Source organism: Bombina bombina, chromosome 5 (assembly GCF_027579735.1).
Source record: "Bombina bombina isolate aBomBom1 chromosome 5, aBomBom1.pri, whole genome shotgun sequence".
Classification (NCBI taxonomy): Eukaryota; Metazoa; Chordata; class Amphibia; order Anura; family Bombinatoridae; genus Bombina; species Bombina bombina.
In genome coordinates, this window is record NC_069503.1 from 79112002 (window position 1) to 79137654 (window position 25653).

The following is a 25653-nucleotide window of genomic DNA, read 5'->3' on the forward strand; positions in this document are numbered from 1 at the left end:
ATTCTGCTGTGGATGGGTAGCCAGTGAAGGGACTCGCAGAGAGGTGCAGCAGATACAGAGCGTCGGGAGAGGTGGATTAGCCTAGCAGAGGCATTTAGGATGGATTGAAGAGGGGAGAGGTGGGAGAGAGGGAGGCCAGTTAGTAGGTTATTACAGTAGTCAAGTCGGGAGATTACCAAGGAGTGGATTAGCCGTTTAGTAGTTTCAGCACTCAGAAATGGACGGATTTTGGAGAAATTGCGTAGATGGTTGCGACAGGAGGAAGAGAGCAATTGGATGTGGGGTATGAAGGACAGATTGGAGTCAAGTGTAACTCCTAGGACACGGACTTGGGGTGATGGGGAGATAGTGGTGTCACCAACAGTGATTGAAAAGTTAGGAACCGGGGTAGAATTAGAGGGGGGGGATTAGAAGGAGCTCAGTCTTGGACATATTGATTTTTAGGTGGTGAGAGGCCATCCAAGAAGAAATGCCAGATAAGCAGACACTGATGTGAGCAAGGACAGAAGGAGAGAGTGAAGGGGTGGATAGGTAGATCTGGGTATCATAAGCATAGAGGTGGTAGTTGAAGCCATAGCTACTGATAAGTTTACCCAGTGAGGATGTATAAATAGAGAAGAGTAGGGGACCCAGAACAGAGCCTTGGGGTAGTCCAACAGACAGAGGCAATGGAGAGGAGTCGCCACCAGCAAAGGAGACAGAAAAGGACCTATTAGAGAGATAAGAGTGGATCAAGGAAACATACCTCAAAGCAGGTAATCTGCAGACTTTGACTGAAGTTTTCTCTCCATACTCATCAGTTATGTGTGAGAACAGCAATGGACCTTTAGTTACAAACCGCTAAGATTATCAAACCTCCAGGCAGAATTCTTCTTCCAATTTCTGCCTGAGAGTAAAACAGTACAACGCCGGAACCGTTTAAAAATAACAAACTTTTGATTGAAGGTAAAAACTACACTAAGTCACCACATCTCTCTTGATACTTCCTTTCTTGTCGAGAGCTGCAAGAGAATGACTGGGGGTGGCAGTTAGGGGAGGAGCTATATAGACAGCTCTGCTGTGGGTGTCCTCTTGCAGCTTCCTGTTGGGAAGGAGAATATCCCACAAGTAATGGATGAACCCGTGGACTGGATACACCTTTACAAGAGAAATACTGATCTGGATTACAATCACTTTTTATTTGCATGAAAAAAAACATTGTACTGTATATCATTATATAGTAAAAAGCAGCATTACATGATATATGCACACAATGGTATAAATATACCTAACACTTGTGCTCTTGATACAAAGGGATTTATCAGACATATAATGTTCCCTTTATATATACAGTATGTGCTATTATCAGTTCTTGTGGCTTCTAACTAACATGAAAACATCTAACAGCCATAATATCAAGTTACAGAACATGACACACATATTACATACCCAGTATACATGTAGGTTATAGTAGCCATATAAATTAAACTGATTATGATCACGTATGTACCGGTTACTGATATTGCGTCTCATGAAATAAAATCAGTTTCCCTCAGTAATTCCTCTGGTATATAACATGTACAATGCTAAGCATCTATTGCTATAAGAAAAGGTTTATCCACATGATGTGCACAATAAATATATCTCCCAGATGTCAATCATTTGAGACTGATGTTCTTGTTTATGTAATTCTCTAACACTCTATTCATATAAAGACTCCTTTATTCTGTAAATGTAATTATTTTCTCCCCTATGTAAATCAAACGTACAACTCCTAACACTGGCATATTAATAAACAACACTGGGGGTGCTGTGGGGGTGACTGGTTGTGTAAACTGTCAGTATGAGGACAGATCTGTATATTCCAGTGTGGCGTTTGGATTCTATCACATTGATATGAGAGAAACTGAGGTGCACATATATAGAGGAACAAAGGACAGCAGAAGAACACTTCCAAACTGGGGCTTTTATAACTGGTATTTATAAAGTATTATTTACAATAACATCCATTTTGATGCTTCCATTTATAGAGTTTGTCCTCTTTTTTTTTTTTTTTTTTTTATAAATTCTTTTTATTAAAGAAACATGGATACAGTGTAACATGTGCAATCTTACACAGATGAAAATCATACAGTTGTTACAAAGCAAAAGTCTTTTGTTAATGTTCCAAATATAAAAGTTCTGTAAGAATAGCTTTATCACGCTGGCAGGATATCAGTCCATGTGTATCCCATGTTTCTCATTTTCTTTTATAATAAACATCTTAACCAAACTAAAACATAAATTCTAAACCCAATCCCAATTGACAACAAATATACTGTCCCCCTCATATATCTATATATATAGATTAGTTATTTATTTATATATCTGCTACCCAATGTCACAAAATAAACATGTTAATGCGTTAATTAATCCATAGATTTGATAAAGGTCAGCTGAAAACAGCTTTCATATTCCCAGGAATAGAGCTAAATTGCGATGTAAATGAATAGCAGCTATCGTGTGTAGCTCCTTTTGTAAGTGCTGTATAATACTTATTGTGGGCCAAGTTACCGGGGACCGTTAAGGTATACAGATGATTTCCATAGCAGAGTAATGAAACTTTTGAAAACAAGACACTATTTTGCAGCAGTACATACAGATATTTCGGAATTTTTGATTTACTGATGTTCATTTGAATTTTGCCAATTGGGATGCAACTCTAAAATAATAAAACTCTAGTTACCACATACACAACCGTACCTCACAACATTCAACAAGTAAATTTACAGGGTGGGATTAATTTATGGATGTTGGGTGCCCCACAGCGAAACTGTAGGTTGGGTGACATGGGGGGTACACTGCTGTTTGAAAGTTATACTGTGAGCTCACTAGCACAGTGCTGTCAAGGATGACCGAGTGTAGTGAAGTCATGGATAACAGATATTTATGCCTCAGTTGGGCAAGAACATCACTCCTTAAATAAGAAAAATAAGTGATAAATGTAGTGGTGCCAGTAGAAGTGAGTGCAAATCCCCCACTACAGTACACGGTACCTCCAAGGTGGTCAACAATAAAAACTACCAAACAACCAAAACCAAACAAAAATGTAGCAACCATACATACACAGCCCTGTCAGATTTAAAACACATTAGAGCCCCTGCTAGTTAGCAGATCCACCTGTTTGAAAAGATAAGGCAAGTATAAGTGGGTATGCAAAGCTGCTGAGCATTGTGCATAATATATATCAGTATCTGAGCCCGTACAGTTATTTGATCCTTAGTCAGTTGATACATAGGGCTGTAACATTATAGAGGTCAGCTGAGCCTCAAAGGATATGCATACATGTAGTAATATTGATATATATGAGTCAGCTAGGGGCTGTTTCTATTAGTGTACATATAACAACCAGAACATTTTCTTATGGGTCTTTTGGGGCGATGCATTTACAGTCCCCTTATGTCATGTTTACATGAAGAAGTTATTAAACACATGTCGTTGTCCTGTAGAAGGTCTGTGCATAAATAGCAGGTAGTTAACTAAAAGAGGGAATTTGTATCATAAAGATGTAACTGTAAATATAAATATGAATAGCCCTCCATGATGTGACCCACAGCACACAATAAAAAATAAACAATACACACACGTAACAAAACAAAGTGCAGGGGCTTCTCAAGCAGTGAGTTGCTAGTTTATGAGCGGCTCTCAGGTGTATTTAATGGTGCACTCAGAGTGTCATCAAACAAACAGAACAACCACTCAGAGTGCAACTCTCATACAGGCTAATGGTGGTTTTGCAGAATTGGGCTGTGTTAAAATATGTTGCTGTCAAAGGCCAAGATATTAACCCACATATGAGATACATAGACAGTGAGGAGAAGCAGGATCTCTGAGCATCATCAGTTTATATGTGTGGGATGAACACAAGAGGGTATCAGTCAAGTGAGAAAATTCAAATGGAGAATCAGATCTGCAATAGTACAAACCCACCAAAACATAAACCACATGTACAACAGTAACACACAACATAAGTACAGAGGGTAATTGCAAGGTTTCAATCTGACATGTATGCAGGAATAAAGGACATTTCACAGCATATGATAAGGCTCTGCATGTGAGGGAACAGCAAGCAGAAAGTAACTGAAAATGTGTAGCTGCAGAGATGTAGCTATAAGGAGCACCAATCCATCATATTAAACAGCATATAAATGTGAAAGAACAACAAATAGGAATACAATAACGGCAAGTTACTCTTATTAACAACTTAAACACTATCTAACCCCTCGCGCATAAAAGTACAGGTAGGGAAGACCAGGACTACACATACTCAAAATTGTCCTGAACATGGATTTACGTGCGTTCAAAGTTTTAAGGTGTGCCCCATGATATCGTGTAGGCCAGCCCGAGGGAGAAAGACATCAGCCGATGCCTCTTGCTGTGCGAAAGAGTCCGAGTGCTTCTGGGGGACCACATTCAGACAGCCAGCTTGCTCGGTGTAAAAGAGAGCATGGAAGAGGTGATTCACTTGCCAGCACCTGCACGCGTTGGGGGGGGGGGGCATGGCCGTGCCATCTGTAATTGCCGTAATCTCAGGAGATGCTTCATATGGAATCGCAGCAGAGCTGACAGCAATTCTGAGTGCAGAGTACACAGCTTTCGCGGCGGGTGAGTCTCTCAGCAGTTCAGGAATAAGTAGTGCTTCCATGCTCTGCCTCTCAGCTCCCATCGTTATGCCCGTCATTGGGGTGCTTATTATAGAGGCTCTACCTGGACTCTCCAGGCTCACGGTAGTCGTGACATGTGGAAGTTGAGCCCGTTCCACACCACATGATAGTGATCTCTCGGTCAAGTCTGAAAAAAGGCTTGTTAAATCATCCGGTGTAGGGGGCCTTTGTAGAGTTGTGGTAGGTGGGTGCTGTAGATCTTGTACTGAGCAGCAAGTTTGCTTAGTCATAGGGTCAGGATCTTTGAGGTAGGCCCCCCCCGTTGTCTGAATCACCCCAATCAAGGTGTTGAGGTTATAGGATAAGCGTTCAAATCTAGGTAGGAAAATAGCAAGTAACTGTGCAGTAACGTGATTTTCTGCCTCCATCGGAAAAGAAATTAACAAATACTGAAAGGAGTACTATGTACAGTGTGGCGCTTGAGAGCCCGCCACAATGCCAGTCAGCAGTTATTGCTTAATATGACTCCCGTGGGAGAGAAGATGATATGTTCTCAATCTGCCTTGGTTCTCAGACACGTAGCTGTCAAGAGATATGCAGATGGCTAAGGTTTCAGGCTGTATAAGGATTCTTTTTCTCGAGGTGTCTCAGAGCTTTAGAAGAGTGCAGCCATCTTGGAACGCCACCCACCGGAAGTCCCCGAGTTTGTCCTCTTTACGATAATTGTAAAAAGGTTTGTACACTGTGTTTATAAAGTTAATTTGTGTGTAAATATTTGGTGTTTTGTGATACATGATTTCAATAAAAAAAACTTTTTTCCACTTTCTAAACATGTGAAAGGTCTCTTCCCTTGTGAATCCTTTCATGAGTTTTCAGAGCACTCATATATGTAAAACTTTTTCCACACTCTGTACATGTGAAAGGCTTTTCCCCTGTGTGACTCCTTTCATGACTTTTCAGTTGACTCTCTTGTGTAAAACGTTTTCCACACTCTGTACATGTGAAAGGCTTCTCCCCTGTGTGACTCCTTTCATGCATTTTCAGAGAAGCCATTCGTGTAAAACGTTTTCCACACTCTGTACATGTGAAAGGCTTTTCTCCTGTGTGAAACCTTTCATGAGTTTTCAGAGTACTCTTTTCTGTAAAACTTGTTCCACACTCTGTACATGTGAAAGGCTTTTCCCCTGTGTGAATCCTTTTATGACTTTTCAGACTACCTAATTGTGTAAAACTTTTTCCACACTCTGTACATGTGAAAATCTTTTCCCCTGTATGAATCCTTTCATGATTTTTCAGATCACTCTTTTGTGTAAAACTTTTTTTACACTCTGTACACGTGAAAGGCTTTTCTCCTGTGTGAATCCTTTCATGACTTTTCAGACTATTTAATTGTGTAAAACTTTTTCCACACTCTGTACATGTGAAAATCTTTTCCCCTGTGTGAATCCTTTCATGCTTTTTCAGATCACTCTTTAGTGTAAAACTTTTTTTACACTCTGTACACGTGAAAGGCTTTTCTCCTGTGTGAATCCTTCCATGAGATTTCAGATGATTCATTAGTGTAAAGCATTTGCCGCACTTAGTACATGTGTATGGTTTCTCACCTGTGTGAATTCTGTAGTGTTCTAGTAGACGAGACTTCCATCTAAAGCTTTTTTCACACTCTGTACATTGAATTTTTTTCTCCTTTGTATGAATCATTTGGCAAGACTGTAGACTTTTCCTTTCTTTAATATGTTTTGAAAACTCTGTAAATGTGTGTGGTTTATCCTCAGGGAAAATAATTTCACTAGATAAGGCATAAATGTTGTCCTCTTGTTTGATTACTAAATTACTCTCTGTACATAATGATTTCTGCCCAGTTCCTGCCAATTCACCATCTCCTTTAAATTTCTGCTGTGATATCTCCAAAGTTTGTGAATAGTCATTGGTGTCTAAGACTGTAGTGAAGGATAGATATGAAATATTGACGTGTTTGTCTACATGAAAAGAAATGAAATAAAGAAAAATTAGAATGTTTATTCATTTATAATATAATACATCTAAATAAAAAAAGATTATGTTTTATAATAAAAAATGCCTTCAGTTTTCTATTTTTATTTTCTATAATTTATTTACCTGTAAATCACAAATTAAAAAAGCATGGCATAGTATGTAAACATGGCTACATCCTAGTAAACTAAATTACTCATGAAAACAAGTTATAGACCCCATTAAACAAGGTGCGTGTGGATAATGTTCTCTGCCAGGGAACAAGTACATCTGTATTCTGGACAAGAGAGGTGGCATCTACCATCCTCATTTAACATTGCACAAGCAACTGCACATACAGCCCTGCCAGGCTCATGCTCAACCAGTTGGGTGAGAACATGATGTCTTAATCATCACAGACTAATCATCAGTGTGAGATGTTTTGAGGGGGTAAGAAGCAGTGACCTTATGATAATCTTTAGCTTTCTGCTGTGGTTCTATTTATATAAACAGCCAAAAACTTTATTAGTTTAATAATACTCACTGTAAAAATAAACACACAAATCAGTGGTGGTTCTGGGGTGGGGAACACTGGGGGAGTTGTGGGTGTTCCATGAGCGAGGTCAGGGAAAGATGTAGTTGCAGGTGTTCTGAGTAATGAACTAGGTCTGGGGTGAGGTTAGGCAGTTTTTGGACGTGATCTGTCTAAAAGGACAGAGGGGGGAGTAGTATTTTTTTACCCTCCTCCTCGGCACAATGGAGGTTGCTCCATCTTTTTAACAGTCACTGACACAAATGTACTTAAAAGATGCAGATATAAATATTAGGGATGCACCAAAATGAAAATTGTGGACCCAAACCGAAAATTCAGGATGCCCTTGGCCGGACACTGAAAATAACTTTTTTTTCAAAAATGATTTAAAAATACTTTAAGGTATTCTTTAATTGCCTTGTCTGTGTGGCACTAGCACAGAAACAGATGTTGCTCTGCTGTGCTAGATATTTAGTTTACTGTACCTGAGTTACCCAGCTGGTCTGTTAGTAGCACTTGCTTGTGTTTGCTAAACTAAGTTAACTCCAAGAGAAGGTTGCAGGTTTATTTGTCATTTCTTTTTTTCCCCTTGCGTTTATCCTTGTACCATCACCTCTGTTTAGAATGCTGTCTTTTTTTTTTATGCTATACAGCGGACCTAAATATATCCAATTGTTCTTTGTTGATCATTATGTGACTTATTACTTTTGTCATCTAATAATTATCGGCATGATCGCTTAGAGCTACAGCCAACCTCCTCTTCTACACATAACTGGTACTGGATATAACACACGTGTGTGATTTTTAATGATTGCTATACCGCTTCCCGCTACACAGGGGCACTTGGGAATCATGCAACTTTTTTTTCTGATTGGGATGCAAAGACTGGACTCTGCGCTTAGGGAAACGGCTTCTTTTGCTTGGTTTTATAATATCCATGGCATTCCCTAAGTTACAAACAAGATATATGGCATTTCTCGTCCATGGTTTTTATCATGTGACGCTTCATTAATTTTTATAAAAAACATAATTTATGTAAGAACTGACCTGATAAATTCATTTCTTTCATATTAGCAAGAGTCCATGAGCTAGTGACGTATGGGATATACATTCCTACCAGGAGGGGCAAAGTTTCCCAAACCTCAAAATGCCTATAAATACACCCCTCACCACACCCACAAATTAGTTTAACGTATAGCCAAGAAGTGGGGTGATAAGAAAAAAGTGCGAAAGCATAAAAAATAAGGAATTGGAATAATTGTGCTTTATACAAAAAAATCATAACCACCACAAAAAAAGGGTGGGCCTCATGGACTCTTGTTAATATGAAAGAAATGAATTTATCAGGTAAGTTCTTACATAAATTATGTTTTCTTTCATGTAATTAGCAAGAGTCCATGAGCTAGTGACGTATGGGATAATGACTACCCAAGATGTGGATCTTCCATGCAAGAGTCACTAGAGAGGGAGGGATAAAATAAAGACAGCCAATTCCGCTGAAAATAATCCACACCCAAAACAAAGTTTAAATCTTATGATGAAAAAAACTGAAATTATAAGCAGAAGAATCAAACTGAAACAGCTTCCTGAAGTACTTTTCTACCAAAAACTGCTTCAGAAGAAGAAAACACATCAAAATGGTAGAATTTAGTAAAAGTATGCAAAGAAGACCAAGTTGCTGCTTTGCAAATCTGATCAACCGAAGCTTCATTCCTAAACGCCCAGGAAGTAGAAACTGACCTAGTAGAATGAGCTGTAATCCTTTGAGGCAGAGTTTTACCCGACTAGACATAAGCATGATGAATTAAAGATTTCAACCAAGATGCCAAAGAAATGGCAGAGGCCTTCTGACCTTTCCTAGAACCGGAAAAGATAACAAATAGACTAGAAGTCTTTCGGAAATTCTTAGTAGCTTCAACATAATATTTCAAAGCTCTAACTACATCCAAAGAATGCAATGATCTCTCCTTAGAATTCTTAGGATTAGGACATAATGAAGGAACCACAATTTCTCTACTAATGTTGTTAGAATTCACAACCTTAGGTAAAAATTTAAAAGAAGTTCGCAACACCGCCTTATCCTGATGAAAAATCAGAAAAGGAGACTCACAAGAAAGAGCAGATAATTCAGAAACTCTTCTAGCAGAAGAGATGGCCAAAAGAAACAAAACTTTCCAAGAAAGTAATTTAATGTCTAATGAATGCATAGGTTCAAACGGAGGAGCTTGAAGAGCCCCCAGAACCAAATTCAAACTCCAAGGAGGAGAAATTGACTTAATGACAGGTTTTATACGAACCAAAGCTTGTACAAAACAATGAATATCAGGAAGATTAGCAATCTTTCTATGAAAAAGAACAGAAAGAGCAGAGATTTGTCCTTTCAAGGAACTTGCAGACAAACCTTTATCCAAACCATCCTGAAGAAACTGTAAAATTCTCGGAATTCTAAAAGAATGCCAGGAAAAGTGATGAGAAAGACACCAAGAAATGTAAGTCTTCCAGACTCTATAATATATCTTCCTAGATACAGATTTACGAGCCTGTAACATAGTATTAATCACAGAGTCAGAGAAACCTCTTTGACTAAGAATCAAGCGTTCAATCTCCATACCTTTAAATTTAAGGATTTGAGATCCTGATGGAAAAAAGGACCTTGCAACAGAAGGTCTGGTCTTAACGGAAGAGTCCATGGTTGGCAAGAGACCATCCGGACAAGATCTGCATACCAAAACCTGTGAGGCCATGTTGGAGCCACCAGCAGAACAAACGAGCATTCCTTCAGAATCTTGGAGATTACTCTTGGAAGAAGAACTAGAGGCGGAAAGATATAGGCAGGATGATACTTCCAAGGAAGTGACAATGCATCCACTGCTTCCGCTTGAGGATCCCTGAATCTGGACAGATACCTGGGAAGTTTCTTGTTTAGATGGGAAGCCATCAGATCTATTTCTGGAAGTCCCCACATTTGAACAATCTGAAGAAAAACCTCTGGGTGAAGAGACCATTCGCCCGGATGTAACGTTTGGCGACTGAGATAATCCGCTTCCCAATTGTCTATACCTGGGATATGAACCGCAGAAACTAGACAGGAGCTGGATTCCGCCCATACCAGTATTCGAGAAACTTCTTTCATAGCCAGAGGACTGTGAGTCCCGCCTTGATGATTGATGTATGCCACAGTTGTGACATTGTCTGTCTGAAAACAAATGAACGATTCTCTCTTTAGAAGAGGCCATGAATGAAGAGCTCTGTAAATTGCACGGAGTTCCAAAATATTGATTGGTAATCTCACCTCCTGAGATTCCCAAACCCCTTGTGCTGTCAGAGACCCCCAAACAGCTCCCCAACCTGTCAGACTTGCATCTGTTGAAATTACAGTCCAGGTCGGAAGAACAAAAGAAGCCCCCTGAACTAAACGATGGTGATCTGTCCACCACGTCAGAGAGTGTCGTACAATCGGTTTTAAAGATATTAATTGAGATATCTTTGTGTAATCCCTGCACCACTGGTTCAGCATACAGAGCTGAAGAGGTCGCATGTGAAAACGAGCAAAGGGGATCGCGTCCGATGCAGCAGTCATAAGACCTAGCATTTCCATGCATAAGGCTACCGAAGGGAATGATTGTGATTGAAGGTTTCGACAAGCTGAGATCAATTTTAGACGTCTCTTGTCTGTCAGAGACAGAGTCATGGACACTGAATCTATCTGGAAACCTAAAAAGATTACCCTTGTTTGAGGAATCAATGAACTTTTCGGTAAATTGATCCTCCAACCATGATCTTGAAGAAACAACACAAGTCGATTCATATGAGATTCTGCTAAATGTGAAGACTGAGCAAGTACCAAGATATCGTCCAAATAAGGAAATACCACAATACCCTGTTCTCTGATTACAGACAGAAGGGCACCGAGAACCTTTGTAAAAATTCTTGGAGCTGTTGCTAGGCCAAACGGCAGAGCCACAAACTGGTAATGCTTGTCTAGGAAAGAGAATCTCAGAAACTGATAGTGATCTGGATGAATCGGAATATGCAGATATGCATCCTGTAAATCTATTGTGGACATATAATGCCCTTGCTGAACAAAAGGCAGGATAGTCCTTATAGTTACCATTTTGAATGTTGGTATCCTTACATAACGATTCAATATTTTTAGATCCAGAACTGGTCTGAAGGAATTCTCCTTCTTTGGTACAATGAAGAGATTTGAATAAAACCCCAGCCCCTGTTCCAGAACTGGAACTGGCATAATTACTCCAGCCAACTCTAGATCTGAAACACATTTCAGAAATGCTTGAGCCTTCGCTGGATTTACTGGGACACGGGAAAGAAAAAATCTCTTTGCAGGAGGCCTTATTTTGAAGCCAATTCTGTACCCTTCTGAAACAATGTTTTGAATCCAAAGATTGTGAATTGAATTGATCCAAATGTCTTTGAAAAATTGTAATCTGCCCCCTACCAGCTGGGCTGGAATGAGGGCCGCACCTTCATGTGGACTTGGGAGCTGGCTTTGGTTTTCTAAAAGGCTTGGATTTATTCCAGACTGGAGATGGTTTCCAAACTGACACCGCTCCTGTGGGTGAAGGATCAGGCTTTTGTTCCTTATTGTGATGAAAGGAACGAAAACGATTATTAGACCTAAATTTACCTTTAGATTTTTTATCCTGTGGTAAAAAAGTTCCTTTCCCTCCAGTAACAGTTGAGATAATAGAATCCAACTGAGAACCAAATAATTGATTACCCTAGAAAGAAAGGGAAAGCAAAGTTGACTTAGAAGACATATCAGCATTCCAAGTTTTAAGCCATAAAGCTCTTCTAGCTAAAATAGCTAGAGACATATACCTGACATCAACTCTAATGATATCAAAGATGGCATCACAAATAAAGTTATTAGCATGTTGAAGAAGATTAATAATGCAATGAGAATTATGATCTGTTACTTGTTGCGCTAAAGCTTCTAACCAAAAAGTTCAAGCTGCAGCAACATCCGCTAAAGATATAGCAGGTCTAATAAGATTACCTGAACATAAGTAAGCTTTTCTTAGAAAGGATTCAATCTTCAATCTAAAGGATCCTTAAAGGAAGTACTATCTGCCGTAGGAATAGTAGTACGTTTAGCAAGAGTAGAGATAGCCCCATCAACTTTAGGGATTTTGTCCCAAAACTCTAATCTGTCAGATGGCACAGGATATAATTGCTTAAAACGTTTAGAAGGAGTAAATGAATTACCCAAATTATTCCATTCCCTGGAGATTACTTCAGAAATAGCATCAGGGACAGGAAAAACTTCTGGAATAACTACAGGAGATTTAAAAACCTTATTTAAACGTTTAGATTTAGTATCAAGAGGACCAGAATCCTCTATTTCTAATGCAATTAAGACCTCTTTAAGTAAAGAACGAATAAATTCCATTTTGAACAAATATGAAGATTTATCAGCATCAACCTCTGAGACAGAATCCTCTGAACCAGAGGAACCACTATCAGAATCAGAATGATGATGTTCATTTAAAAATTCATCTAAAAAATGAGAAGTTTTAAAAGACCTTTTACGTTTACTAGAAGGGGGAATAACAGACATAGCCTTCTTAATGGATTTAGAAACAAAATCTCTTATATTAACAGGAACACTGTGAGTATTAGATGTTGACGGAACCGCAACAGGTAATGTAACATTACTAAAGGAAATATTATCTGCATTAACAAGTTTGTCATGACATTCATTACAAACAACAGCTGGAGGAACAGATACCACAAGTTTACAACAGATACACTTAACTTTGGTAGATCCAGCACCAGGCAGCGTTTTTCCAGAAGTATCTTCTGACTCAGTGTCAATCTGGGACATCTTGCAATATGTAATAGAAAAAACAACATATAAAGCAAAATTGATCAAATTCCTTAAATGACAGTTTCAGGAATGGGAAAAAATGCCAGTGAACAAGTTTCTAGCAACCAGAAGCAATAAATAATGAGACTTAAATAATGTGGAGACAATAGTGACGCCCATATTTTTAAGCGCCAAAAAAGACGCCCACATTATTTGGCGCCTAAATGCTTTTGGTGCCAAAAATGACGCCACATCCGGAACGCCGACACTTTTGGCGCAAAAAAAACGTCAAAAATGACGCAACTTCCGGCGACACGTATGACGCCGGAAAAGAAAAAAAAAACAGCCCACAGGAAAAAAAGTCAAATTTTAAGGTAAGAAAAAAATAGATTGATTCATATGCATTATCCCAAATATGAAACTGACTGTCTGAAATAAGGAACGTTGAACATCCTGAGTCAAGGCAAATAAATGTTTGAATACATATATTTAGAACTTTATATAAAAGTGCCCAACCATAGCTTAGAGTGTCACAGAAAAACAGAATTTATGTTTACCTGATAAATTACTTTCTCCAACGGTGTGTCCGGTCCACGGCGTCATCCTTACTTGTGGGATATTCTCTTCCCCAACAGGAAATGGCAAAGAGCCCAGCAAAGCTGGTCACATGATCCCTCCTAGGCTCCGCCTTCCCCAGTCATTCGACCGACGTAAAGGAGGAATATTTGCATAGGAGAAACCATATGATACCGTGGTGACTGTAGTTAAAGAAAATAAATTATCAGACCTGATTAAAAAACCAGGGCGGGCCGTGGACCGGACACACCGTTGGAGAAAGTAATTTATCAGGTAAACATAAATTCTGTTTTCTCCAACATAGGTGTGTCCGGTCCACGGCGTCATCCTTACTTGTGGGAACCAATACCAAAGCTTTAGGACACGGATGAAGGGAGGGAGCAAATCAGGTCACCTAGATGGAAGGCACCACGGCTTGCAAAACCTTTCTCCCAAAAATAGCCTCAGAAGAAGCAAAAGTATCAAACTTGTAAAATTTAGTAAAAGTGTGCAGTGAAGACCAAGTCGCTGCCCTACATATCTGATCAACAGAAGCCTCGTTCTTGAAGGCCCATGTGGAAGCCACAGCCCTAGTGGAATGAGCTGTGATTCTTTCAGGAGGCTGCCGTCCGGCAGTCTCGTAAGCCAATCTGATGATGCTTTTAATCCAAAAAGAGAGAGAGGTAGAAGTTGCTTTTTGACCTCTCCTTTTACCAGAATAAACAACAAACAAGGAAGATGTTTGTCTAAAATCCTTTGTAGCATCTAAATAGAATTTTAGAGCACGAACAACATCCAAATTGTGCAACAAACGTTCCTTCTTTGAAACTGGATTCGGACACAAAGAAGGCACGACTATCTCCTGGTTAATGTTTTTGTTAGAAACAACTTTCGGAAGAAAACCAGGTTTAGTGCGTAAAACCACCTTATCACCGGAATGTAAGGGTTCAAACGGAACCCCCTGAAGAACTGAAAGAACTAAATTGAGACTCCAAGGAGGAGTCAAAGGTTTGTAAACAGGCTTGATTCTAACCAGAGCCTGAACAAAGGCTTGAACATCTGGCACAGCTGCCAGTTTTTTGTGAAGTAACACAGACAAGGCAGAAATCTGTCCCTTCAAGGAACTAGCAGATAAACCTTTCTCCAAACCTTCTTGAAGGAAGGATAGAATCTTAGGAATTTTTACCTTGTCCCAAGGGAATCCTTTAGATTCACACCAACAGATATATTTTTTCCATATTTTGTGGTAAATTTTTCTAGTTACAGGCTTTCTGGCCTGAACAAGAGTATCAATGACAGAATCTGAGAACCCTCGCTTTGATAAGATCAAGCGTTCAATCTCCAAGCAGTCAGTTGGAGTGAGACCAGATTCGGATGTTCGAACGGACCTTGCACAAGAAGGTCTCGTCTCAAAGGTAGCTTCCATGGTGGAGCCGATGACATATTCACCAGGTCTGCATACCAAGTCCTGCGTGGCCACGCAGGAGCTATCAAGATCACCGATGCTCTCTCCTGATTGATCCTGGCTACCAGCCTGGGGATGAGAGGAAACGGCGGGAATACATAAGCTAGTTTGAAGGTCCAAGGTGCTACTAGTGCATCTACTAGAGTCGCCTTGGGATCCCTGGATCTGGACCCGTAGCAAGGAACCTTGAAGTTCTGACGAGAGGCCATCAGATCCATGTCTGGAATGCCCCACAATTGAGTGATTTGGGCAAAGATTTCCGGATGGAGTTCCCACTCCCCCGGATGAAATGTCTGACGACTCAGAAAATCCGCTTCCCAATTTTCCACTCCTGGGATGTGGATTGCAGACAAGTGGCAGGAGTGAGTTTCCGCCCATTGAATGATTTTGGTCACTTCTTCCATCGCCAGGGAACTCCTTGTTCCCCCCTGATGGTTGATGTACGCAACAGTCGTCATGTTGTCTGATTGAAACCGTATGAACTTGGCCTTTGCTAGCTGAGGCCAAGCCTTGAGAGCATTGAGTATCGCTCTCAGTTCCAGAATATTTATCGGTAGAAGAGATTCTTCCCGAGACCAAAGACCCTGAGCTTTCAGGGGTCCCCAGACCGTGCCCCAGCCCACCAGACTGGCGTCGGTCGTGACAATGACCCACTCTGGTCTGCGGAAGCTCATCCCCTGTGACAGGTTGTCCAGGGACAGCCACCAACGGAGTGAATCTCTGGTCCTCTGATTTACTTGTATCGTCGGAGACAAGTCTGTATAGTCCCCATTCCACTGACTGAGCATGCACAGTTGTAATGGTCTTAGATGAATGCGTGCAAAAGGAACTATGTCCATTGCCGCTACCATCAAACCTATTACTTCCATGCACTGCGCTATGGAAGGAAGAGGAACAGAATGAAGTATTTGACAAGAGTTCAGAAGTTTTGATTTTCTGGCCTCTGTCAGAAAAATCCTCATTTCTAAGGAGTCTATTATTGTTCCCAAGAAGGGAACCCTAGTTGACGGAGACAGAGAACTTTTTTCTGCGTTCACTTTCCACCCGTGAGATCTGAGAAAGGCCAGGACAATGTCCGTGTGAGCCTTTGCTTGAGGAAGGGACGACGCTTGAATCAGAATGTCGTCCAAGTAAGGTACTACTGCAATGCCCCTTGGTCTTAGCACCGCTAGAAGGGACCCCAGTACCTTTGTGAAAATCCTTGGAGCAGTGGCTAATCCGAACGGAAGTGCCACAAACTGGTAATGCTTGTCCAGGAATGCGAACCTTAGGAACCGATGATGTTCCTTGTGGATAGGAATATGTAGATACGCATCCTTTAAATCCACCGTGGTCATGAATTGACCTTCCTGGATGGAAGGAAGAATAGTTCGAATGGTTTCCATTTTGAACGATGGAACCTTGAGAAACTTGTTTAGGATCTTGAGCTCTAAGATTGGTCTGAATGTTCCCTCTTTTTTGGGAACTACGAACAGATTGGAGTAGAACCCCATCCCTTGTTCTCCTAATGGAACAGGATGAATCACTCCCATTTTTAACAGGTCTTCCACACAATGTAAGAATGCCTGTTTTTTTATGTGGTCTGAAGACAATTGAGACCTGTGGAACCTCCCCCTTGGGGGAAGCCCCTTGAATTCCAGAAGATAACCTTGGGAGACTATTTCTAGCGCCCAAGGATCCAGAACATCTCTTGCCCAAGCCTGAGCGAAGAGAGAGAGTCTGCCCCCCACCAGATCCGATCCTGGATCGGGGGCCAACATCTCATGCTGTCTTGGTAGCAGTGGCAGGTTTCTTGGCCTGCTTTCCTTTGTTCCAGCCTTGCATTGGTCTCCAGGCTGGCTTGGCTTGAGAAGTATTACCCTCTTGCTTAGAGGACGTAGCACTTGGGGCTGGTCCGTTTCTGCGAAAGGGACGAAAATTAGGTTTATTTTTGGCCTTGAAAGACCTATCCTGAGGAAGGGCGTGGCCCTTGCCCCCAGTGATATCAGAGATAATCTCTTTCAAGTCAGGGCCAAACAGCGTTTTCCCCTTGAAAGGAATGTTAAGCAATTTGTTCTTGGAAGACGCATCCGCTGACCAAGATTTTAACCAAAGCGCTCTGCGCGCCACAATAGCAAAACCAGAATTTTTCGCCGCTAACCTAGCTAATTGCAAAGTGGCGTCTAGGGTGAAAGAATTAGCCAATTTGAGAGCACGAATTCTGTCCATAATCTCCTCATAAGAAGAAGAGTTATTATTGATCGCCTTTTCTAGCTCATCGAACCAGAAACACGCGGCTGTAGTGACAGGAACAATGCATGAAATTGGTTGTAGAAGGTAACCTTGCTGAACAAACATCTTTTTAAGCAAACCTTCTAATTTTTTATCCATAGGATCTTTGAAAGCACAACTATCTTCTATGGGTATAGTGGTGCGTTTGTTTAGAGTAGAAACCGCCCCCTCGACCTTGGGGACTGTCTGCCATAAGTCCTTTCTGGGGTCGACCATAGGAAACAATTTTTTAAATATGGGGGGAGGGACGAAAGGTATACCGGCCTTTCCCATTCTTTATTTACAATGTCCGCCACCCGCTTGGGTATAGGAAAAGCTTCGGGGGGCCCCGGGACCTCTAGGAACTTGTCCATTTTACATAGTTTCTCTGGAATGACCAAATTCTCACAATCATCCAGAGTGGATAACACCTCCTTAAGCAGAGCGCGGAGATGTTCCAATTTAAATTTAAATGTAATCACATCAGGTTCAGCTTGTTGAGAAATTTTCCCTGAATCTGAAATTTCTCCCTCAGACAAAACCTCCCTGGCCCCCTCAGACTGGTGTAGGGGCCCTTCAGAACCAATATCATCAGCGTCCTCATGCTCTTCAGTATTTTCTAAAACAGAGCAGTCGCGCTTTCGCTGATAAGTGGGCATTTTGGCTAAAATGTTTTTGATAGAATTATCCATTACAGCCGTTAATTGTTGCATAGTAAGGAGTATTGGCGCGCTAGATGTACTAGGGGCCTCCTGTGTGGGCAAGACTGGTGTAGACGAAGGAGGGGATGATGCAGTACCATGCTTACTCCCCTCACTTGAGGAATCATCTTGGGCATCATTTTCTCTAAATTTTGTGTCACATAAATCACATCTATTTAAATGAGAAGGAACCTTGGCTTCCCCACATTCAGAACACAGTCTATCTGGTAGTTCAGACATGTTAAACAGGCAAAAACTTGATAACAAAGTACAAAAAACGTTTTAAAATAAACCGTTACTGTCACTTTAAATTTTAAACTGAACACACTTTATTACTGCAATTGCGAAAAAGTATGAAGGAATTGTTCAAAATTCACCAAAATTTCACCACAGTGTCTTAAAGCCTTAAAAGTATTGCACACCAAATTTGGAAGCTTTAACCCTTAAAATAACGGAACCGGAGCCGTTTTTATATTTAACCCCTATACAGTCCCTGGTATCTGCTTTGCTGAGACCCAACCAAGCCCAAAGGGGAATACGATACCAAATGACGCCTTCAGTAAGCTTTTTCTATGTATCTGAGCTCCTCACACATGCATCTGCATGTCATGCTTCTCAAAAACAAGTGCGCAATACAGGCGCGAAAATGAGACTCTGCCTATGATTAGGGAAAGCCCCTAGAGAATAAGGTGTCCAATACAGTGCCTGCCGGTTATTTTACATAATTCCCAAGATTAAAATAATTCCTCAAGGCTATGGAGTATAAAATATAAATCGATTTAGCCCAGAAAATGTCTACAGTCTAAGAAAGCCCTTGTGAAGACCTTTTTTTCTTTCTGTAATAAAAATGGCTTACCGGATCCCATAGGGAAAATGACAGCTTCCAGCATTACATCGTCTTGTTAGAATGTGTCATACCTCAAGCAGCAAAAGTCTGCTCACTGTTCCCCCAACTGAAGTTAATTCCTCTCAACAGTCCTGTGTGGAACAGCCATCGATTTTAGTAACGGTTGCTAAAATCATTTTCCTCTTACAAACAGAAATCTTCATCTCTTTTCTGTTTCAGAGTAAATAGTACATACCAGCACTATTTTAAAATAACAAACTCTTGATTGAATAATAAAAACTACAGTTAAACACTAAAAAACTCTAAGCCATCTCTGTGGAGATGTTGCCTGTACAACGGCAAAGAGAATGACTGGGGAAGGCGGAGCCTAGGAGGGATCATGTGACCAGCTTTGCTGGGCTCTTTGCCATTTCCTGTTGGGGAAGAGAATATCCCACAAGTAAGGATGACGCCGTGGACCGGACACACCTATGTTGGAGAAATAAGATTTACTTACCCCAGGACACTCATCTACATGTAGTAGAAAGCCAAACCAGTACTGAAACGAGAATCAGTAGAGGTAATGGTATATATAAGAGTATATCGTCGATCTGAAAAGGGAGGTAAGAGATAAATCTCTACGACCGATAACAGAGAACCTATGAAATAGACCCCGTAGAAGGAGATCATTGAATTCAAATAGGCAATACTCTCCTCACATCCCTCTGACATTCACTGCACGCTGAGAGGAAAACCGGGCTCCAACCTGCTGCGGAGCGCATATCAACGTAGAATCTAGCACAAACTTACTTCACCACCTCCATAGGAGGCAAAGTTTGTAAAACTGATTTGTGGGTGTGGTGAGGGGTGTATTTATAGGCATTTTGAGGTTTGGGAAACTTTGCCCCTCCTGGTAGGAATGTATATCCCATACGTCACTAGCTCATGGACTCTTGCTAATTACATGAAAGAAATGTGACATATTTGTTAAGAAATGTAATACCACTCATTTATTTAGGCCAGCATGACACCACTCATTTATTTGTTTGCATTAAATATGCTACCCTTATTTGTTTTTACATTTACATTTGATATGATATCCCCAGTTCTTAAGTCAGTATTTACAATCAATATATGACACCCTCATGCATTTCTTAATTTAGTTGAAATAATTTTTATTTTCTCCACTTCATTTCCACATTTCTTGGAACAATCATAATCATTTCACCATTAAAACATATCAGGTAAGATAACATAACATTCACTTAACAAGATTATTCCCGACTTTAGGGTTTTCCCTTTATTGAAAGTTCGTATACTTCATTCTTTATTTACTCTCATGAAGAATTTGGGAAATGGGCCTATCTTTCTTCTTTTTTCCAAGATGAGATTTTCAAATCAGAGGTCATCGTATTGAACTGTGGAGTTATTTTCGGTGGTAAGTCCTCCCCCCTTTATTTCACCTTTGAAGACTCATATAGAATAGCTTTCCTAATGAGGGATCAGGTAATATGGGGGGTCTTTTCCTTTACATTTTCAACATAAACTGTCAACAACTTTTAATACAAACATTTTAAACCAGCAAATAAAAATATAAAAGTATTTTTTCATAGAGTTATGTTCAGGCACTACACACTTCATCCTTACAATATCTAAAGACTATTTGCTCATCTGGGGAAGCCTCCACCCGATTCCCCCTCATCGTCCACCATAGGTGTCATTTTTTATTATTTTCCATTATCCAATAGAACCAGACTTTTTGAAACCAAGGCTCCATATCTAACACCCTTGCTGCTGACTCGTACAATGAGAATGTCATCTGGATTCTGGATAGCACCTCCGCCCATGACGGAATTTCCGTCTTCCAGTATTTTGCTATGGTTATTCTCGTTGTTGTACATAAGATCCTGATAAATATGTTTATGTGTGTATTAAATCTAGCTATGTTCTCGTGTAGTAATGCTTGGGCTGGGGTGAGAGATATCTGTTCATTTAATACCTTACTCAGTAACTTGGACAGCCTCAGCCATATGTCGTTTACCTTAGTGCATTCCCACCACATGTGGATATAGGAGCCTACCAAATGACATCCTCTGTAGCAATGATTACCGCTCCCCCTAACCATATGAGCGGTTTTCATTGGCGTCAAGTACCATCTGAAGGATGTCTTCAGGATATTCTCCCTAAGGTCCGCACCAATAAGTCCCTTACTAGCTTGAGAGAACAGTTCGACCCAATCTTCTTTTGCAATTTCTTTGCCTAAATCTCTTTCCCATTGTATCATTACTGAAGATTTGGTCTGGCTCTTAGCCTGTTGTATAGAGATGTATAATTTAGAAATTGCTTTTTTGGGTCTGTTAGGAGAAGTACATAAAAGCTCCAGGGTGGACTGTCGTCTTTGTGTCGTGTCTGTCTCTAAATACTTCCGTATGGCTGACATCGTCTGGAGGTACAGAAACCACTGCAAGTGGATTGGTTCCACTTTTTCTTTAAGTTGGGTATATGTCAATAACTTGCCCTGGGACTGCATGTCTGCCACCCTGTATAGGCCCTTGTTTTCCCATTTCTTAATTCTATATTTGGAGTCTTCATTTACTATATATTTCAATGGCATTGCCTGTGTGTGTGTAGGAACTATCCCTCCCACCCTGTTAGCAGCTATCCACTGTTTTCTAGTAAGTAGCGTGATTTTATTTTGGTAGAGGGCATCTAAGTCTTTCAGATTCTTGTTCCAGAGAATACCATCCGGCGTCTCTTGCCTCAGCATTTCTGCCTCCAAGGCAGGCCAAAGTATATCAGTCTGTCGTCTTCCCAGTATTGAGGTCTGAGCTAACCGGGCCGCTGTATAATAGTCATGTAAGTCAGGGACGCCCACTCCTCCCAGCTGTCTATGTCTTTGTAAGATATGTCGGGATATCCTCGATTTCTTATTATCTCTCAAAAACCTATTTATATCTCTCTGAAGGTCGTCTATGTCTGAAGTATTAATTTTGATAGGGAGCACTCGAAACAAGTATAGAATTCTGGGTAAGATTGTCATCTTCACCGCAGACATTCTACCATACCAGGAAAAGCCCATCTTTCTCCATTTCCCTAACTCAGATCGGATTGTCTTAAACAAGGGAGTGTAGTTTGCCGTATATAGCTTCGAGGAGTGTGTAGTTAACTTGATCCCCAGGTACTTCAACCCCTCTGGCACCCATTGAAAATCAAAATTAGCTTCAATCAGTTTAATCGTGTGTTTTGGAATAGATAGAGATAATGCTTCACATTTATCAGCATTGATTTTATAGCCCGATATTTGTGAAAACAGATCTAAAGCTTGGTATAGGGAGGGTAGGGATACTAACGGTTTTGTAATCGTAAGCAGCACATCGTCCGCAAACAAAGCTATTTTATGATTTATCTTCCCTATCTCCACTCCTGATATGTCAGGACAATTCCGTATATATGCTGCCAGCGGCTCGATGCATAATGCAAATATTAAAGGTGAAAGCGGGCATCCCTGCCGTGTACCGTTAAGTATACGTATTTCCCTAGACTGGTGTCCTATTGCCCTGACTTGTGCTGTAGGTGTTGAGTATAACCCCTTAATAGCTTGCAAAAATCTCCCCTTAAATCCCATTTCTGTGAGAATCGCTAACATATATTTCCAATCCACCCTATCGAATGCCTTCTCCGCGTCCAGTGAAAGGACCAGAGAAGGCACTCCTTTGTCTCGTAGGTAATCGATTACCGAAACCATTTTGCGAATATTGTCTGGGGCTTCCCTATCTTTAATGAATCCGACCTGATCTGCATGTATGATAGAGGGTAAGATATGTTTTAATCTATTGGCCATAATTTTTGTTATAATTTTGAGGTCCTGATTGATAAGAGAGATCGGCCTATAGCTAGAACATACTTTGGGGTCTTTCCCTTGTTTTGGTATGACCACTATCCTAGCCCTCAGAAGATCCTTAGGTATTGTCCCTCCCTCCATAATATGATTTGCCAGCACCACCAAATGGGGCACCAATAGTTCTTTGAACGCTTTATAATATTCCCCTGGGAACCCATCAGGTCCTGGGGCTTTACCTGGCTTAAGTTCTTTGATGGCTGTCAACACCTCCATATGTGTTATTTTGGTATTTAGGGCCTCCCTATCTCCCTCAGTTAACTGTGGTAGACTAGCTTTTAATAAGAAGGAGTCTAATATCTTTTGTGTTGAGGGGCTGTGTTGTGTCTTTGTACCGTCATACAGTTCACTATAAAACTGAGCAAATGTGTCAACAATCTCCTGAGGGTGAGAGGTCAACTGTCTATTGGACTTTTGTATCTGTGCTATAGCAAGGGCTTGATAGTTGTCCCTAATTTTCTTCGCAAGGTATCTATCAGGTTTGTTGGAAAAGATAAAGTAGTTTGTTTTGAGCTTGTGTGCCGCTCTTAGAGAGTGTTCATTTAGGAGCGAGTGCAGACCCTGCCTTTTATTAGTGAGCAGCCTCAAAGTAGTTTTTGATTGATTTTGTCTATGTAGTGCTTCTAAAGATTTAATTTCTGTCTCGATCTGTTTTATGTCGGAGTCCCTTTGTTTTTTATATTGGGTTTTTTCCTTAATAAGGATCCCTCTCAAAACTGTCTTATGCGCTGCCCATGGCATGACTGGATTAGCTGTGGAGTCTATGTTAAGCTGCCAGTACTCTCTTAAGTGCCTAAGTATATTATTCTTCACTAAGGGGTTCTTCGTACAGTTAGGGTCATATGTCCAGGTCTTTATACTCTTGGGGTCTGAAAGGTTACCTAGGCTCATTTGTGTGATGGAGTGGTCAGACCATACGCACGGATGTATATCTATTGAGTGAATTGTTGGCTGTAGGATCTGGCTAGTGAATACATAATCTATTTTACTATAGCTATCATGGGCTGCCGAGTAAAAGGTCGCGTCTCCCGACCCCCCATTTAGCACCCTCCAGGTGTCATGTAGAGAGTGTTGGTCTAGAAGGTCCAGAATGTTCTTAGCAATTGTCTTTTGACGTTGCTTTTTCTTTGATGGCAGGGTGAGATTCTGTTTTGTTAATGTTTGAAGATCAATATTAAAATCGCCTGCCAACAGAATTCGCATCCTGGACCAGCTAGTTAGTAAATGTGAGATGTTTTCAAAGAATTTATCCTGTTGTTCATTAGGTGCGTAGACATTGCACAGAAGTATATCTATGTCCCCCATCCTTCCCGACACTAGTAGATATCTGCCCTCCTTATCTGAAATGGTTTCTGTGTGTATGAATGGTATGGAGGAATGTATCAAAATAGAAACACCTCTCTTTTTAGAGTCTAAAGTGGAGTGGAATTGTTGTGGATAGTCTTTCGCCCAGTATTTGGGGATAGTGTTTTTAAGAAAGTGGGTCTCCTGCAGATAGATAATAGTGGCCTTTAGTCGTCTATAAGTGGTCATAGCTGTCCTTCTTTTAATATCCGTGTTGAGACCTCTCGCGTTATGCGAGAGTAACACAATTCTAGGCAATGTCATTATCCCCAATGTGTGTATATGTGAATCTCCTTCTCCTTACAGTCTGTCCTAGTAGGCAGTTTGTTAGTCGTTTGCCCTTTTGGTCTCCATGACATCTCCACCCATACCCTAAGGGTCCTGGGATCCCTTCCTGTCTTCTATTTATCATTGCATCAGCTTCCCCCAGTGAGCAGAATTTTAGTACACAGTGCCCTGCAACTCCATATAACATGAACAAAAACAAACATATAATTAACATTAACTGATATTGATATATCCTGAGGATAAACATGTGTTAAAACTAATACAAACAATGGCATACAGATAGTCCCGACAGAGTCCATAGTAATCTTTCTGTCTTAGCAAGAGTTTTATTTATACCAGATTTCTTGGAGAGTGTCCATATAGCTATTTTTTCAGTTAGCCAAGAATTATCAAATATGGGCAATCCCCAAGTTTATCTTACCATAGTCCAGGTATTGTACTTTACCTTACATATCTCCCTTTAGATAGATTCAGGTTTTTGTCTTCTTTTTGGTAACTGTCTTCCACTTTGGTCTTTGAGGTTTCGGACGAGCTTGGGATAGATTTGGCGGGCGCACTAATGTTTCCTCAACTGAGATGTCTGGAGTTTCCAGGCCGAGGAGTTTACAAATATCAGGGATTTCTTCCTTTGTCTTAATAGATGTAGTTCTTCCATTCCGTATTATGTGTAGTGCAAAGGGAAAGCCCCACCGATATGGGATTTGGTTTTTTCTCAGTAGTAGAGTAAGAGGTCGTAGAGCATATCGCCTCTGTAAGGTTTTAATGCAGAGGTCTTGGAAAAATTGAATAATATTTCCCTGAAATTTAAACATGGGATTTTGTCTAGCTGCTAGGAGTATCTTCTCTCTATCCGGGAATCTTAGCATTTTGATGATTACATCCCTTGGTGGTTGATCTGGCTTAGGCTTGGGTTTAAGGGCTCTATGTGCTCTTTCTATTGGGTAGTCAGAGTCAGCAGGAGTTCCCAGGATTGCGTGAAATAGTTGTTGAAGGTATGTGTGAAGCTCTTCAGCCGTTATGGCCTCCGGTATCCCTTTGAGTCTGAGATTGGATCTTCTGCTTCGATTTTCCATATCTTCTATTTTCTCCTCTAGTTCCGTTATTGCTTGATGTTGTGCGGCTAGAGTTTCTGAGGCTGCAGCTACGTCTTCTCCCATCTCATCTGTAGCTGTTTCTAAAGAATCAACTCTGCTTCCCAGTTCTGAGATCTCATTTTTGATTTCAGTAAGACTGCTGGTGATTGTCGCCTGGAAACTATCCATTTTTTCCCACAGCTTCTCAAAATTAGTTGTAATGTCCTGTTTAGAAACTAGAGACTGAAGATCTGCTCTGGTTATAGGTATCATACTGTTAGATTCCACTTCGGTCTCA

General features: G+C 40.6%; 1 protein-coding gene across 1 annotated transcript in view; it reads right to left on the reverse strand.

The window, feature by feature from the left end:
- Positions 1-1159: 1159 nt before the first annotated feature.
- Positions 1160-25653, reverse strand: part of LOC128659913 (gastrula zinc finger protein XlCGF8.2DB-like) — a 120878-nt gene continuing 96384 nt past the window's right edge. Inside the window, exon 3 of the mRNA XM_053713501.1 lies at positions 1160-6601. Within this exon, the coding sequence (XP_053569476.1) occupies positions 5448-6601 (1154 nt within the window). The 3' untranslated portion in view covers positions 1160-5447. The remainder of the gene's footprint in view (positions 6602-25653) is intronic.